Below are 17,078 nucleotides of genomic sequence, written 5' to 3'. Positions count from 1 at the left end.
CTTTTTACCACCTGTCCTCAACTCAGAATTAAGACAGATGGAGGGACCATCTACACCAGCCATCTGCTCTTTTAGGGAGACAGCAAGACCCAGGAGATGCCAAGCAAGGCACACTTACTTTGTCAACATCTGATTGCCTAGAACTATTCTTCCATTTCATGACTACTCCCTGATCCTGAGAGATGTTGGTCTGAAGCCCTCTTCTGGGATCAAGGGCAAGGAGAGGGAAGGGTGAGTCAGGACTGTGTCCTGGGAGAGCTGGCTAGTCAGGCTGTCTGGCTTCCAGTGGGAACCAGGGCTCCTGGAGATGTGGCAGAGCTAAAGGTCCAGGAGGCGGGGGTTGCCATGGATCCTAACCCGGCTTATGGCAGGAGAGGAGGCAGTTTTGTCCCCCTAATTCACTATTCCTCTCATCTCTCCGCTGCTCCATCCTTTAGAGCTGTGGCCCTTTTAGCTCCAGCTTCTTTAACTTCATCCCGCAGGGATACAAGTAGACCAGCCGAGAGGGGCACAGAGATGAAGAAGCTGAGAGAAAGAGCTTACGGTCAACCTCTGGTTGCTGTCAGACTCTGAGGCACTTGAATTCATAAGGGTATTTAGTGCAAGGAGCCAGGCGTCCCTAGGTTTTTTCCCTAGTAGATAATTTGTTCCAGGAGTTAAAAGGCTGTTAGAAGAGTGAACTCTAAGGTAAACTATGGACTCTGGGTGATAACAATGTGTCAGCGTAGGTTCGTCGATTGTAACAAATATGCCACTCTGGTGGGGGTTGTAGAGAGTAGTTGTGCATGTTTGGGGGTGGGATATGTGGGAGCTCTCTGTGCTTTCTGCTCAGTTTTGCTATGAACCCAAATTGCTCTAAAAAATAAAGTCTGTTAATTTTAAAAAAAAAAAAGCCTTTTGGTTATGAGGTGTACTATAAAACCTTAAACAGCTCTGGGAGAGTGTCCCGAGGTGCGGAGTTGAGAGGAGACAGCAGGAGTGCTAATCATCTAAAGTTTGAACGGAGTGTGTTCCACCTATGATCTGCTTGCTCCCTGCTCTTAATTCCTCTGATGAATAGACTCTGTCTTCCTGCGTGCTGAGCTGCCCCAGCAGTTTCAATCACAGTCTAGCCTTGTGGTTTAGAACAGCACTTCTCAAACTTTTATGTGCTCATGGATCACCTAGGGATTGTGTTAAAATTCAGATTCTGATTCAGTAAGTCTGGGGTGGACCTGAGCTTCCTCATGTCTCCAGGTGATGGTCACGCTTTTGGTCCATGGACCATACGTGAAGAAGCAATAGTCTGTGGCTTTGGCGTCAAGTCTTCTAGGCTTCAGTCTGGGCTTTGCTGGGTTAGTGGCCGTGACCTCTGGCACATTATTTCTCCAGCCTGTGCCTTTTTGTGGAGTTCTGAGAGGGTTCAGCAAGCAGAGGGGGCCTAGGAAATAAATGGAGATGATAACAACAGAGATTCCAGCTCACGGAAGTGATCTCTCTTAGACCCCTAACCCCAACTCAGTTCACAAGGTATTTGAGCCAGGCTGCATTTACTTTGGGCCCAGGGTTCATTCAGCTAACAGTAAGCGTAGCTAAAACAGTTGCAAAGAAAAAGAAAGAAACGCTGGGTCATGACTGAGCAGCTCTTGGATGCCCGCACCTGCCCCTGAGGGGCATCCTCCGTCTCGTTAGCCGCGCCCCCGCCCTTCCCTACCCCACTACCCCCGCCAACAGGACCTCTTTCCCACTGTGTTTTTGCTGCAGACATTAACAGTGACACTTTTTCAGTGCTTTTCTGACCAAGGTTTGTTAGTTAAAATGTGGCATATTGTTGGGTGGTTTCTGAGATCAGATGAAATCAGGCGCATTTTGGGTCGTTGGGCAGTTTATAAAGAATTGGAAACAGCCACAATATTTGGGTTGTAGCTATGTCGGTCCAAGTAAAAGTATTTAGGTGTTTTTTCCCTGTTCTTCCACGGTTGGTAAAGAACAATAATTAGGTTTATCGCTATAACGCAATGAAGGCTTTACACTCCTTTCCCCAGATCTTGCTGTCTACAGACCTGGTCTGGCCCTCCTTGGCCTTCATGCCCTCTCGTTACTGTGGAGTGGGCTGGGTGTCAGATTATTTTATTGCACACGTCCATAGCATCTTTTACTTCTACGTCACATCCCTCGGCACAGCAGTGCTTAGTTACATGTTTGTTTAAGTGTTAAAGCCTGTCTTCATCTTTCACCTGGAAGCTCTGCAGTGGCAGGACCGGGTTTCTCGTCTTCGTGGCCATGTCCGTGACACATACAGCCACGCCTGCTTCAGGGAAGGTGCCAAATGGACCTTGATGAGCAAATCAGAATGTCCAGGGCTAGTGGGGACAGGTTGGAGCTCCTTTGCCTAAGATGATGGAGAAAGGGACTCCCTAACAGGCAGTTCTGCAGTATCAAGGATCTTGATGTCAGTTCGTTTTGGCTTCAGGTCTCAGTTTTGCCATTTGGTATGGCCTTGGGTGAGTCTCTTTGGAGCCTCAGTTTCCTCTCCTGTTAGTTGGAGCTAATAGAATACCTGGCCCACAGAGTTAATGTGAGAGCTCAATAAAATATCATGTGTAAAGCACTTGACACAATGTCTAACCCATAGAAACAGCTCAATTAAGTGTTAGTTATCATCATTTGGATCATTATTATTAAGAATCTGCTAGGTAGGCACTTAGAGTAGTACAGTCAAGCTTCTCCTCTTATTCTCAGTTCCCTGTTAATTTTCTCTACAAATGAAAAAAAAAAAAATGATAGCAGTCTTATTCAGATATGGGCCTTCTGCACCTGTCCCTCCTTGTCTCGGTGGAGCCTTGTTCTGCGGCCCACACCAAAGCTGTTCTCTGGGCTGGGGGACCTAGAGGGCCTGGGAGGGTGAGTTTCCTTTGCTGCTTCTCCCCTGATTCCGCTCCTGGCTTCCTCTCCCCTGAGCTTTGTGTGTGGCCTTCCTGGAGAAGGGTGAATGCCAGTGACTCCCTGTCTGGGCGTGGGCGCCTGCACATTCCATCCTGTTCTCAGCCCTGCTGTCCTGGTCTTGGGGTGGGCTGGGGGCGGGGGTCCGGGGAAGGCAGGGCAAGTGGCAGGAACTCCCCAGGAGTGGTTGTTAGCATTGTACCTGCTGTCCTGTTAGCTCACCGTTCTGCTGCTATTAGTCACCTCCCTAACGAAGCTGGTCTTTAGCTTCTGGGACAGCTGATTTCCAGGGGATTATTTGTATTACACACTTTCATGCTTTTTAATAGCAAATTTTTAATTAAATGGAAAGTCCTTTTGGAAGCGAGGGAGAGCAGCACTGACTTAGACCAGAGAAGCGCAAGAGAGGAGAGAGGTGGCGGGGCTTTGGGTGAGCCCGTGTGAGCGCGCCTGGGTCGGTTAGGGTGGGAGGGGAGCAGGGTCTGGCTACAGCTCCTTCTGTCACCTGCAGGCCTAGAGACGCAGGAGCTTGTTTGCCCAAGGACAGGAGAGAGTGGTGTATGGAGGAGGGATCTTAGAAATACCACCTGCCTTTGATCTCATTGGTAAATCTCAGAAATACTGAGTTCGGGGTGGGATTTGGGTTTGAGTAACTGGATCACATGAAATAAGGGGAAGTATAAATAGTCATTAGGCTCTATTTCAAACCCTGGCAGGCCTGAGTCCCCATTCGTCAAGTCAGGAGGGCTCTAACGACGGGGCTCTAGTGACAGCTCAGTGCCTGTATTTTACATTCTGGCTGATCTTGCTTTGGTGGGGAAAGGATGTAGGGGAGCACCTCAGCCCCGATGAAACGCTCTGCTGCTGGAAATGGAAGCTGTCATTTGGGGCGGTTGGCAGCCTGGCCCCTGCCAGGGAAGAGACGTGGTGATTCCTTTGTATCCAAGAACTTCACTGGTTGGTTTGATGTCAGGCCATTCCTGAAGTGCTCTGTGAGGTGTTCCTGAAACTGCTGAGGATTGGAGCGAAGGTCAAACAGAGGGAGCCCTTTGGAACAGAGGTTCCCCATCAAGAGAGTTCAGGTGAGGGAAGGGACAGGAACAGCCGGACTGTCAGCCAAAGCATCGAGTTGTGTTTGCATTAGATGATGCTCAGGGCTTGGCATTTAACCCAGAGGTGGCTTTGTGGGCAGAAGCTTGAAGAGACCTCAGAAGACACCAGGTTGGTTTTTTGCCCAAGCATTCTGGAGGCAGGGAGCAGGAAGGGATTCTGCTCGCCAGCCTTCTCACAGTTGGTGAGTTGCCACAGTTGCTCCATGCAGTGGCCTCCTGGACCCATCTTTGATGCTGTTGTAGGTACATTTGTGAGTGGTCTTCCTCCTGGGTTCCATTATTTTGTTGCCTGGGTATGTGCACTACTCTACATTTCTTATAGGGAGCAGTAGTGTAGACCAGTCTTGGGAGTCTAAAAGAGCTGGGTTTGTATCTTGACCCACTGTATCTTTACCCTTTGGCCTTTGGCAAAATACTCTGTGTCCCTGGCCTCCTGTGTCCTCATTCGTAGAGTGGGAGAAATACTCATCTCACGGTGGTCATTAGGAATAATTAACTCCTTGAAGGCAGACACTATATCCTTCCTAAATCCAAACTATCTAGCACAGGGTCGGGCACATAGTAGGCACTTAATAAATGCTGGTAGAATAAGTAATATATGCAAGGCCTAGCACATAATAAGCACTGAACAAACAGTTATTGTGGTCATTGCCTGAATCTGTGTTGCCTCCTGTGCTCACCATCCATCATCCTCGATCCACAAGCCTTCCTGTTGGGCTCTGCTTCTCCCACTTCTTCACCTCCCCTTAATTCTTGTTTCCTTTTACTCCTCCGAAAGAGCTCTTGGGCTCTCCCACTTTGTCACTCTCTGTCCCCCGTGGTAAGCGTTACTAGGTGCTTCTCACTCTGTTTCACTGTCACGCATCCTATCCCAGGACCACCTTCTCTGGGAAGGTTGCTGCTTCTCTCTGTCTTGTCTTCTTAGCCGCGAAGCTTCTCTTTCTTGCCTACGTTTGAGGCAGTCTGAGGTGGTGACCAGAATGCTGGCCCCGGGGTCTGAGTGTCTCTCTGCCCCAGGGCCACATAACCTTGAATCGGGGAGTGCTGGGCATGCCGCCACTTGCCACTGCCGCTCCTTCAGGAGAGAGTCCAGCGAGGCTGACAGGATGGGGCATGGGTGGGGCTGCCAAGGAGGAGAGGAGTAGGACTTCCGAGTTTTCTCTCTGTTAATGTCTGTCCCGTCTCCTCTCTTGCAGTGCGTCTCCATGACAGTATTTCTGAAGAAGGGTTTCACTACCTCGTGTTTGACCTGTAAGTGCCACTTTCTGAGGGTGTGGGGCCTTTCCCTCCAGCTGGCTCAAGATGAAGGCTCGGACAGAGGCCTAACCTGGGTCTTCGGCCTCTGTCAAGGGTCCCTCTCCTTTGCCTGAGGGAAAGAATTTGATTTTGAACTTCCTCTGGTAATGGGCAGGTTGCTGAGGGGGCCTCATTGCTCATTCAATATCTCCCCAGGGCTCCGAACCCCAAGATGGCATTGCTGTCGAGTTTCTCTTCAGCAGCATACCTATGCAGATGCTTTTTTCTTGTTTCTTGGTGTGTTGTCATTAGTGGAGAAATAGAATACAGCTCGTTGCATGACCTTAAACATTCTGAGAAATGGAAGGTAGCTTTTATTGTAAACTGGGCTCTAATTGGTCTCTCCTCCACTTTGGTTGTGCTTTAATATCTTAAAAGTGGCTCTTCACTTGGAAATGCCTCTCTGGTATTTTCAGGGTTGGGTATCTGTCCTTGGTCTCAATATTTTTCAACTTCGGTAGTAGGTCTCTCCTTCTCAGGCAGCTGTTTCTTAGGATTTGTGATCGTCTCTTATAAAGCTATGACTTTCTGAGTAGGTCGATTATTTTTTCTTAGATTCCTGTGTATTCATCTTTTCCCGAGTATTAGCTAACCTGTAGGTTATAGAAACAGAAATGTACAGAAGGAAGGGAGGACCCACATCAGCCCAAGGAGAATCCCTGTGTCATTGAAAGATGGAGAGTGTTCTGGGCTCTCAGATGAAATGCATGGAGAGTGGAGGTTTTTTTAAAAGCTGTTCTACAGTATGACCTGTTAACCTGTTGGGTGCTGACGTTGGCCTGCTGGCCTGCCTCCTCTGACCTTCTTCTTCTGTTGGTTGCAGTGTTACCGGCGGAGAGCTGTTTGAAGACATCGTGGCCAGAGAATACTACAGCGAAGCTGATGCCAGGTGAGATGAGGGCCCTATAGTTCAAGTGTGAGTCTTGGCCTCCTTAAGGGGCCAGGCATTGTACCTATTGAATAGTCTTTGGGGAAGATCGGAAGAGGTTTTATCTGGACAGCTGGACTCAGGTTGCATTCTGTGGACAATACAAAAAGTTAAAAATTCAACACTTCCAGATCAATTTTTTTGCAAAGCTCTTGCAAGTCTCCTTTACCCCATCACCCCAGAAATACCTTTACTTTGCACAACTCTGTCCTTGCGAACATGCCTGAGGGCCCTCCCCACCCCCTTTCTTTCCTTTGACAAATTCTACTGTGTACAGGGCATCCTGGGGACAATCCAGAGATGGAGAAAACATGGTTTATGTCCCAAAGGAGTGTAAACTTCTGGGTTAATAATTCAGTCAGGAGCCTTCTTGGGAGATTTTAGCCTTCATCATGTTGTCTCGGAACCACATGACCAGCCCCAGTGTGGGGCTCCTCAGGCCAGAGGACCATTGCTGTGTCACACCGCTCAGCCCCCAGCCCTCCATGGAAGCCCTGGCAGCTCCTTTCTGTGACACAGCAGAATTCCTCCCACACCACAGCTCTGGGCTCTTGTTTGGCCTGCGTTTCCCGCCTCAGCTCCTCCCACAGCCCCGAGTTTTCTCTGAGGGTGATGTCCTTACAACCTGGATTTGATCATCCTGCCTGCAGCTTATCTGGCATATGTGGCAGTTCTCGCTGCCTCCGGAGAGTGGGGGAGCACAGCTTCCTCACAAATTTCTCAACTCTGAGAGGCCAGTGTTTGCTGATCAACTTCAGATGCTTCAACCTCAGAAAAATTCTCAAGTGGGGAGACGAATTCCAGTGCCAGCAGGGGAGGACCAGGCTGTGGGGTGGGAGGAGGCGGTGATAGCTCAGGGAGCCGGGTGGGGAGGAGGGATAGCTGGGGGCGGGGGGTGACTGTACCAGTGGGCTTGGCCTGACTCTCTGGGACACTTCGCACTTTTGCCATTTTTGGCCAGAAGGCTCTCCCTGCTAGCCTGGCTCTGTTCTAATTATACTTTTCTGTGGAGACTCGCCTCCTCAGCTCAGTCTTAAAGTCTCTTTGGCTTACTCTTGGGCTGTGTTGTGTAGGAAGGCTGAGCCTCAGCCTCCAGGAACCTGATAAGACCCTTTGGCTTCTATGGAAGCCCCAGCATCAGATTTTAAGGAAGGAATAATAAGTCCAGGTTACCAGCCCAGCACCCCCAGGCATGACAAGCCTGCTGCACATACCTGGTAGTACCTGCTGGCTGGACTCCATGCTCTAGGGCAGGGTTTTTCAACCCCCAGCATTACTGACATTGGGGGCCAGATAATTTTTTGTCGTGAGGCCCCATCCTGTGCATCGTAGAGATTTGGAAGCATCCCTGGCCTTTACCCACTAGAGGCCTGCAGCACCCGGCCCCTCAGCTGTGAAAACCAGAAATGTCTCCAGGCATTGCCAGATGTTCCTTGGGAGGCAAAATTGTCCCCCAGTTTTCACCGCTGCTCTAGGCTGACAACACTCTCTGCCAAAATTTTGACTGCAAGTGGGGCAGGATGGTTTGGAAGGTGGACAGCCTGTTGCAAGAATCAGCATGAATGTGAATCTTAGTTTGTCTTTTTCTATGCAAAGTCACTATCAGAAGTGCTCCTGGGTGCCCTGTTTGGATCATTCATAAGTGCATTGTTTCTTAAAAGTATCTGGTACTCATTGTATCTCTCCTACTAGGTGATAAACCTCAGGACAGGTATCGAGTCTTATTCATCTTTATAGCCTGTTTAGTACCAAGCACAAGGCCTGTAGGCACTCAACACATGTCTAAATAAACATGAGTACACCCACCCCCAAACAACTTAGGTTTAGTTGGACTCTCCTGAGTTGCCACCACAAGCCTCTTCTCCAAGAATAGAGTTACTGTAGGGGGAAAGAGAAGTAAGGGGTTGGATGGTTTCCCCTTCTCAGGAGTCTGGAGTGTCCCCAATATCTTGGAAACACACTGTGGTTGTGTTGGGCCTTTACAGCCTAAGGAAGCACTGGTGGACCCTGTGCCAGTCGCTCCCCTGCATGGGAGACAACGGACAAGCCATTTAACCAGCATGGGCCTCAGTTTCTTCTTTTGTAAAATATTTTGTAAAGCTAGATGATGTGCAAAGGCCGAGGTTCTAACTTGTCTTTCACTGATTTTCTGTGAATCTGCATCCCAGAGTTAGGTCATGTTTTAGTCCACAGCATATGGTAATAAATGAGACGTTTTAACCCTACACTGACATTTCTTTCTGCTTTTGCAGCCACTGTATACATCAGATTCTGGAGAGTGTTAACCACATCCACCAGCATGACATCGTCCACCGGGACCTGAAGGTACTGTGCAGGCTCCCTCTTTGCCTTCTGCTTGTAAAGTGTTGGCGCCACCTGGTGCTAGATGGTGGTACTGCGAGGGCCCACCCAAACTAGACTCTTTGGGAAGAGGGGTGGGTGCCTCATAAGATTCTCTCTTTTCCTCATCCAGCCCGAGAACCTGCTGCTGGCAAGTAAATGCAAGGGTGCCGCAGTCAAGCTGGCTGATTTTGGACTAGCCATCGAAGTACAGGGCGAGCAGCAGGCTTGGTTTGGTAAGAGTGACCCTGTCTTCCTGGAATGCAGCCCCCGCCCTTCCTCCTCTTCCTGATCTGCCTTCCTCTCTCAGAGCTAGAAGCCAGACCCTTAATGGTCCTGGCCTCCTCAGAGACTACAGGAGATGGAGGGTGCAGAGCTCCCCCCTGGCTCTCTGTGACTCAATACAGTGAGTCTAGCTGTTGTCAGCACTGCGTTCTTGCTGCCTCTGGGGAGGGCTGGGAGTTCCTGGTAGGCACATGGACTTGCCCTCTCATTTGGATTCCAGGCACTACAAGAAGCCGAGCCTGCCATCATCTCTTGTTGCCATGTGCTGAGAGTTTATGTAGCAAAAATATCAGGAGTGAGAACAGGCTTGGGGAAGATTGCTGATGTGGATTTAATGAGAGAGAAAGTGGGTTCAGTGTGCCTCTGCCCTCTTTTCTGCTACAGGTTTTGCTGGCACCCCAGGTTACTTGTCCCCTGAGGTCTTGAGAAAAGATCCCTATGGAAAACCTGTGGATATCTGGGCCTGCGGTAAGCCCATTCCACACTCTCAACTTTTCGGTGTTAGGGGCCCTTGACTTTGAGCAACGGCAAGAAAGAGGCATCACTAGTCCTTGCGGGTCCCACAAGTGTTTGGTATATGTGAAATCACGGTGTTTGCTCTAGTGCCCCTGGGATGGCTGTTCCCATCACACCCTCCTCCTCAAGTACTTTCTGAATTCTCTGTATCCTTGAAGAAGGAATCACCCGTGTCTTCGAGGATGAGTTGTGCCTAAAGAAATGTCTGATGTGGCTTGGGGTCATGGGGAGCAAAGCATAGCAGGAAAGGCTAGTGACACAGCATTATTGGCTGGTATCTACTTCTATCTCTGGTATGGCCCTTGACCTTCTGGGTGGCTCTGAGCTCTGTGTGGCTTTTCTCAGTTCCTTAGCAGAGTAGGGGACTGACCCCAGTGACTTGTGTTCTGTCTCGTAGGGGTTATCCTGTATATTCTCCTGGTGGGATACCCTCCCTTCTGGGATGAGGATCAACACAAGCTATATCAGCAGATCAAGGCCGGAGCCTATGATGTAAGGACCGGTTTGTTCCCACCCCTTGGGCTCTGTCCAAGGGAGGGGGCAGGATACATGAAGGGTTAGGGGACTTTGAAAACTCAGGGATGGGCATACAGGTCTCAATTCCTGCTACTCACTATCCTAGGGAGCAACTTTTTTGCACAGTTGCTCTTGAGAGCTGTGAAATCAGGGAGCCCACTGAGAAACCGTTGGGCCTGGAGGTGTGGTATGCTGCATAACATAGGGACAGAAAGTCTGATGGCTCTCTCCACGGCAGTGGGGCCTTGAGCACATGGCTGAGCCACTGCTCCCTCCTAGTAGAGAGACAGGGTTGAACCAGAAGATGTTGGAGTCCACTTCCTGCTCTGATCTCATATTCTGGCATTCTAACCATGATCTCTGTCTTCCTTACACAGTCTTTAAGTTGACACAGGTGCTGGGATACACTAGGGCTTCTCCAGCTCTGCCAAGCAGCTGTAGGTAACACAGTATCCCAGTGATAGACAGAGCCTACCTTTCATATCTCTCCTCCCCCTGTTTCTGCTCCTTAGTTCCCATCACCAGAGTGGGACACAGTGACTCCTGAAGCCAAGAACTTGATCAATCAGATGCTAACCATAAACCCTGCAAAACGTATCACAGCTGACCAGGCTCTCAAGCATCCATGGGTCTGCGTAAGTGTCTTCACCCGAGATTGAAGAAAACAGAGATGTCAGCCCTCCTTAATCCCTTAGCACTCTCCTCACCCTCCTTTGTATGACCAGAGAATAATTATTTTGGGCCCTGAGCAAAGACTCAGCAGAGAGGGAGGGGGCCCGGATGGGTCAGTAAATGTCACCAGGAGGGATTCAGGGAGGCAGAAAGAGCTAACCAGCCTCTGTCTCTCTCCCACTCACTCGTCAGGTGTGATTTAGTTCTGACCTTTGCAGACTTGAGGTAGGTGGTAATAGAAAGTAGCCAGCAGAACCCAAACTGAACTGCCAAGCTTAGTGTACATAGTCAGAACTCAACTCTAATGGAAATGTGACCAAGACTCAACAAATGAACAAAAGGAGCCTTTGAGCATTTAAAAAGAACACCCTGAAGTTCACTCATAAAGCTCACCCTAAGAGAGCCTTCTAGGCTATCAATGTGGGTCGACATACTCTGTTTCCACATACAGTTCTGTCCAGCTGAAATATCTGTTTTCAAGCAAGAAGAGGGTCTGCTACAGTTAAGCGTCCTGACAATGATGATACATTTATTTATTTGTCCTTTCCCATGTTTACTGAATGCCTCTTCGGCGCTGGTCACCATGTGGGTGCTGGAGATACAAAGATGAATTGAGGCATGAGCCCTTTCCCCAAAGATCTCAAAGATTATGTGGGGAGAACGGGCACTCAGACAACCACCCTGCAATGTGACAAGTACGTAAAAGAATCTAATGAGTGTGCAGGTGCTCCCCCTGTACCTGGTGGGCAGTGAGATTACTCAAGGCTGCATGGAGGAGGTGACCTCTGTCATGGTTCTTGGCAGATGACTAGGAGTTTCCCAGAATGATAACCTGCAGACACAGGTTAGCTTGGGCCAGGATGAGAGGCCATGGGGAATTGTGGAATTAAGGAATGTTAGTAGTTTGATTGTAGATGAAGATATGACTACAGGAATGCAAGAGAATGAAGGCAAAAAGATTCCGTGACATACAAGTTTCTGCCTTAGGAGTTTGGATTGCATCCTGAAAACACAGGGAACCATTTAAGACTTTTAAAGAGGGAGTGAAATTTGTAATTAAGAAAGGTCACATTAGAAGCTATGTAAGAAATACAGTTGCAGAGGGAAGAGGCTGCGGGCAGAGAGCTCAGGAAATGGTCGTAATCGTCTAAGCAAAACGAGATGAGGTGTCAGCTAAGGGTGACGATAGAGTGGACGGTGTGGCAAGAAGTGGACAAATTCGAAATATTTGGAAGATAGAATCGAAAGAATTTTGTGATCAACTGAATTTGGATCTGGGAAGTGAAGGAGAGAGAGGGATCTGTGAGTTGGAAACTGAGTGGAGTGTTGCACCATTCACTGACCCAGAAGAAACCCAGAGGAGGAGCCAGTTTGTGAGAAAAGGTGATTTTAGTTTCATACATGTCGAGTGTAGTGTCTGAGGACCTCTAGCTGGAGACATCCAGTGAGTTGTTAGAAATATGGTTCTAGAGTTTAGAAAAGAAGTTAAAAATTGGAAATGCGGGTTGTAGTCACTTCTCTATAGGTAGTGTTAAGGCTGTAGGAATAGATGGGATTGTTTCTCTGCCTACCAGATACTTAACTGTGGGCTTATATAGGAAAAGAGATGGCCACAAAACACCAATATTTTATGATGGAGAGTTAGAGGAGCCAGCAAAGGAGACTGAGATGAGAACTTTCATTGTAGAAAGGAGGAGCAGGAGATCCCAAGAAACAGGAGATCTCAGTAAGGGAGTGTCTGTAAACAGATGCTTTGAGGGAGGCCATGATAAAGATGGAAAAGAATCCATTGGCTCTGACCATTTAGAAGCCACTGTTTTTGTTATTTCACCAATAGACGCAGCGAAGTAAGAGAGATGGAAACCTTTTTTTAGTGAGGTGAAGAAGGAGTAGGAGTGAAGGGAGAAAGAAATGATACACTTAGATGAATAGGTTAGGGGAGTTTTTAAATTTTTAAGATTTGTTTAAGGAGAGGCTTGACTATGACGTATAGACTGCAGAGAAGAATATAGTCTGGAATAAGGGGTTAAAAATATTGGCTGATTGAGGAAGCACAGGTTTGGAGAGCAAAAAGAGAGAGGGGTTCCTGAGCCCAGATTGAGGGGTCAGCACTGTATGTGAGGGATGACGCTGCTGAGACCGGGGTTAGGTTGCAGGCTGGTGGAAATCAGCTTAAGGGTGGGGGTGCTGAAGTTGAAATTCTTTCTTGATGAGCTCTCCTTTTTGTGGAGAAGTTTACATTCTGGAGGAGGAGGTGAAATAACAGAAAGTTGGGAGAGTTGCTTCGGGACCCAAGAAGGGGAGTGGGCCCAGGATGAGAGAAAGGATTGCGGGGTGACCCCGTGGGGTTGTGGGCACCAGGCCGCATATCGTATGATTTCTTTTTCTATCAGGCTGGCCAAGACAGCAACAGCAAAGGGTGGGTGGGGGTGAGAAACTTAAAATGGGCATTCACAAATTGGGGAACTATTATGTTCTTAGGGGTCATTTTGTGGGCCCTCCCCTCCACCATTGTGTATATCTCAGTAGCCCCCGAGGACATCACTGTGTTACAATACTACATAATAACCGATGCTCGTGTGGATGACCCTGAGTCATCAAGGAGATGTAGATCATGCCCAGTGGCCTCTGCTTAAAGAGGAAGGAAGTTAGCAGTCATACAGTGAAGAAAATTGCCCATCCAAAATGAGGAAAAGAATTAATGCTTCAAGTTAAAAGATCCTTAGCTTCTCAGCTCACAGCTTCATTTAGGACCTTGTCGAGGTGTGTTGAGAGGAGCTCTGGGAAGGCATGAACGTCCTATCTAGAGAGCAGGAACTTCGCCTGTTCTCACTGCTCAGCGTCTGGAACACAGTAGGTGCTCGGTGAACAGTTGCCGAAGGAGTGACTGCAGGAGGATCACAACATGCAGATACTCTCAGTCCATAGCCTTTGTTTCCCAAGGAAGACGAGAGTGCTCTCTCAGGCACCCTCTTCTAGCATCAAATATTGTGGTGCTTTCATGTTCAGATTCTTATCCTTACATAACCTTGAGTTTTGGGTAGTGCTTTTATTCTAAAAGCATTTTCATATCTTTGACCTCATTTTATCTTTGGAGCAACTCTGGGGTGGCTGAGCGTGCAGCCATCGGTCCTAGGGCTATGGCGAGGGGCAGAGGACCTGGCTGGGGGCTCACAGGCCTGTCTGTCTGGCTTCTAGCAACGATCCACGGTGGCGTCCATGATGCATCGTCAAGAGACTGTGGAGTGCTTGCGCAAGTTCAATGCCCGGAGAAAATTGAAGGTGAGTTTTCCCATCCGGGCTGCCAGTATCCTGAAATTGGACCTTTTGACAGTGCACCCCCTCCCCCATCACAGAAGGAAGCTTCCCTCCCTGGCTGGAACTGAGCGATGAAGGTTATACATGTTGGGGGGCCCCAGAGACCTGATGTCTTCAGGCTGTAGCCAGCAGCTACCTTCCGCCTGAGACCAGGCCATGCTTTTCTAGAGGCCAGTTGAATTCACAGGAGCCTTTTCTTTCTGCAGGGTGCCATCCTCACAACCATGCTTGTCTCCAGGAACTTTTCAGGTATGTTTTCTCAGCCATGCACATTAATTCTACCGAGGTGAGTGGGTCAGAATGGATATCGACATCCCAGGCCATCCCAGCGCTGGGTGTCTCGGGCAGCATCTCCACCAAGATGATGAGGATCCTGTTTGGAGGGGCTGCTTGCTGCTAGGTCCTGCAACCTGAGATTCTGGGGGGCTTTATAGGGTTCAAATTTATGAGCTCTGTTCCCTAGGACCTCCCCAGGAGTAGCCTGCCAGCCTCCCATTTATCTTATCCCTGGGGATTCTTATTTAATTCTCTGAATAACTCGCAGCACTTTAAGATTTTAGCCCATCTCTGGGGTGTTGGAGGCTGTGCTGGGGAAGAGAAAGAGATGAGGCGTAGTGAATCTTCTCAGTCGCCACCAGTAATTTGTAGACTGGGATGATCTCTGCTTCATTGTGTCCAAGTAGAGATGACTAATAGAAATTATTCCAGATGTTTAAACCTTTTACAGCGACTGTGCTTAAAATATTTCCTGTGATAGTAGCTAGCTATAAAAGTGAAAAAATAGAGACTAGCAGGATGGAGGGAAAGGAGCTTGCTTAAATTTGCATGAGGAATTGGGAAAGTTGGGACCCATAATTTATAAATCAGGCTTGACATTTCTTTTTAAGATGCAAGACATTCCACCTCCTCCCCCACCCCCACCTCTAGCCCCATCCCCATCATTGTTTGCCCTCAGTTAGGAAGCACAGTGGCTTTTCTATGAGAAAAAGATTAAAGTCAGGAGTTAACTGAAGACAGAAGGTCTCTTCTCAGCTTGCTTTTTCCCCTGGTCTCCCCTTCCCCTGACCCCCAGCCCTACTGTTTTGGTTCAAGAACCTCCTCCTCTCTTTCTCATAACTGTTTTCCCTCTGCACTGCCGTGGAGAGGGGGTTGTGTGGGAGGCTCAGGTAGGCAGCCACTCTGGGCAGAGGTTGCTCCTGGAGCTGGAGTTGGCTGTGCTGGTTCTGGGTTACTTGAAGCCCTGGCTCTGAGGAAGCCACAGGTGAGAAGACGTGGGGCTTCATGAGCCCTGGCCTGAGCAAGAGCCACAGGGTCCAAGAGGGTCAGGACTGGAGAGCGAGCCAGAGGAGTGTCTCACCTCAGGCCAGCCCCTTGGCCCTGGTTTGGGGCTCATTCTTGTGTTGTGGGTATCCATGAGAGGAAGTCTGTGTCCCTGGATTCACCTCTCACAAGTGGGAACGGGAGCGAACAGCCGGCTGCCTCCAGCAGGGATGGAGCTGTAGTCCCACACCTGCTTCTTGTCTCTAATACTCGCAGCTTCTCTTTTTTCTTGATTTAGAACCTTTAGGACACTCAAGGGCATTTCTGTGCTGACCCTAGAATGGCCATCTGTTCTCTCTGCGTGGCAGAAGTCTGAGACAGGCTACTGGGAAGTCAGTAGCATGTGCCCCACCCCTGGCCTCAGGCCTCCACATCAGCCTCTCCCTATCTGGTCTCTGTTAGGACAAAGCACCTTCACAAATCCCTAAAGAGTCTCCTGTCCTTGCTGCCTAGACTCCCTCTGGCCTTTGTACTCACTTAGCCCTGGGTCAGAGGAGACCCCCTCCCCCCAAAAAATGCTGCTAGCATTCCAGGATGACTTCTTCTGTCCTGACTCTGGGACAGGTGAGGATAGAGCCAGTCTCCAGAAGCTTCTGCAGAAAGATATCTACACGTATAATCAACAAGGAAGGTCACCTGTGTGTTTCTTTAGGCACGAGCTAGGCTGTTTTCTGAGTTGATCCCAGACAGGGTTGTAGCTTAGCCCTGGACTCTAGCAGGTTGGCTAATGGTGAAGTCAAGGCTTCTAGAATGTACTGTTTTAGTAGCTTTTGTTTTCTTTCTGGGGCTTGTTTCTTGGGCATCTTTAACCCTTGGAACACTGAAATATGGGTTGAGAAAAGCTGCCTCTCCTGGCTTCCTGCCTTGAAGAGAAAAAGCAGCCTGTGCCTCTGAGGAGCCAGGGGACATGGAACAGCAGTGAACTTAGCTTCCCGTGGGCCATGGAGCTCCCTGGGCCCTGAGTGCCAGTCTCACGAGTGTTTGGAATGTGGCCAGAGGAAAGAGCTACCCTCTGCTCTGGGCTCTCTGACAATGTCTTCATTTAGGTCCCCAAGGGAGGAAGGTTTGAAAGGGGTTCAGTTTCCTCACGGCCTTAAGCTAAGACTGGGCTACCTCAGAAAGGACACTACCTCTCACCTAAGAATGGAAAAGTTAGGCTTTTCCCTGTAGACTCTTACCTAAGGTGGTCACAAGACAGGTGCCGAAGCCATTTCCATGAAGTAGGGCCCTACCACCATCCGAGCCCAGTCCTCTCAGGTCCCCAGACTGCTGCAGGACTGGCCGCACCTGCTCCTCAGCCCGCCCCCAGCGCCTTCGCTCCCCCAGCTCGGCTGGCTTGGCCAAGCCGCCTGGACCCTGCTGTGCGTGGGCGGCCAGCGGGTTCCTGTGCCTCGCGCTGGGGCATGCTCGCTGCTGACTGGCCACCGTGGCTTTGCGGCAGCTCTGTGCACTGAGAGATTGTATCCCCTCAGTTGGCAGGCAGAGCTCCGCCCCCGCCTCGCCTGCCGCGAGCGCCGCCAGCCTGGCCGGGCAAGGTACGTGGCATGAGTCCTCCCTGACCGCCTGCCTCGGCTCCCTGCCACCCCACCAGGAGGGCCAGCATGCCAGGCCCACTCACCAGGGAGGCGAGTCCCATGCTTGCGGGCTGAGATGGGCATGCCGGACGGACCACCTAACTTGGCATCTGCGAGCGCATTGGTGTCACAGAGCCCCCTAACCAGCCATGCATGCTGGGCGCTTGCCAACTCTCAGGAGGCAATAGCCTGGGGACATGGAGCTGGGCAGCAGGAGGTTTTCCTCCAGACAGCCCGAGAGCCTCGCCTGCCCATGAGGGCTGGGGCCAAAGGTAGGCC

At 49.7% G+C, this 17,078-nt stretch overlaps 1 protein-coding gene across 15 annotated transcripts in view; it reads left to right on the top strand.

Annotated features, from left to right (window-relative positions):
- The window catches only part of CAMK2G (calcium/calmodulin dependent protein kinase II gamma), a 53,256-nt gene that overhangs the window by 14,550 nt on the left and 21,628 nt on the right, over positions 1-17,078 (top strand). For 9 of the 15 annotated variants that reach the window (XM_039872125.1, XM_039872133.1, XM_039872127.1 and 6 more), the window contains exons 4-12: positions 5,231-5,285; positions 6,154-6,219; positions 8,511-8,583; positions 8,732-8,834; positions 9,268-9,351; positions 9,797-9,891; positions 10,428-10,550; positions 13,786-13,869; positions 14,112-14,154. In XM_039872125.1, the coding sequence (XP_039728059.1) occupies positions 5,231-5,285; positions 6,154-6,219; positions 8,511-8,583; positions 8,732-8,834; positions 9,268-9,351; positions 9,797-9,891; positions 10,428-10,550; positions 13,786-13,869; positions 14,112-14,154 (726 nt within the window). Of the gene's footprint in view, positions 1-5,230; positions 5,286-6,153; positions 6,220-8,510; positions 8,584-8,731; positions 8,835-9,267; positions 9,352-9,796; positions 9,892-10,427; positions 10,551-13,785; positions 13,870-14,111; positions 14,155-16,697; positions 16,761-17,078 lie in introns of all 15 variants that reach the window. The other 6 variants (XM_039872121.1, XM_039872123.1, XM_039872120.1 and 3 more) reach the window with 2 other exon arrangements.

Source organism: Pteropus medius, unplaced genomic scaffold, assembly GCF_902729225.1.
Source record: "Pteropus medius unplaced genomic scaffold, Ma_sr-lr_union100, whole genome shotgun sequence".
NCBI lineage: Eukaryota > Metazoa > Chordata > Mammalia > Chiroptera > Pteropodidae > Pteropus > Pteropus medius.
The sequence above is the reverse complement of the archived record's forward strand: the minus strand, read 5'-3'. Positions and strand labels throughout refer to the sequence as shown.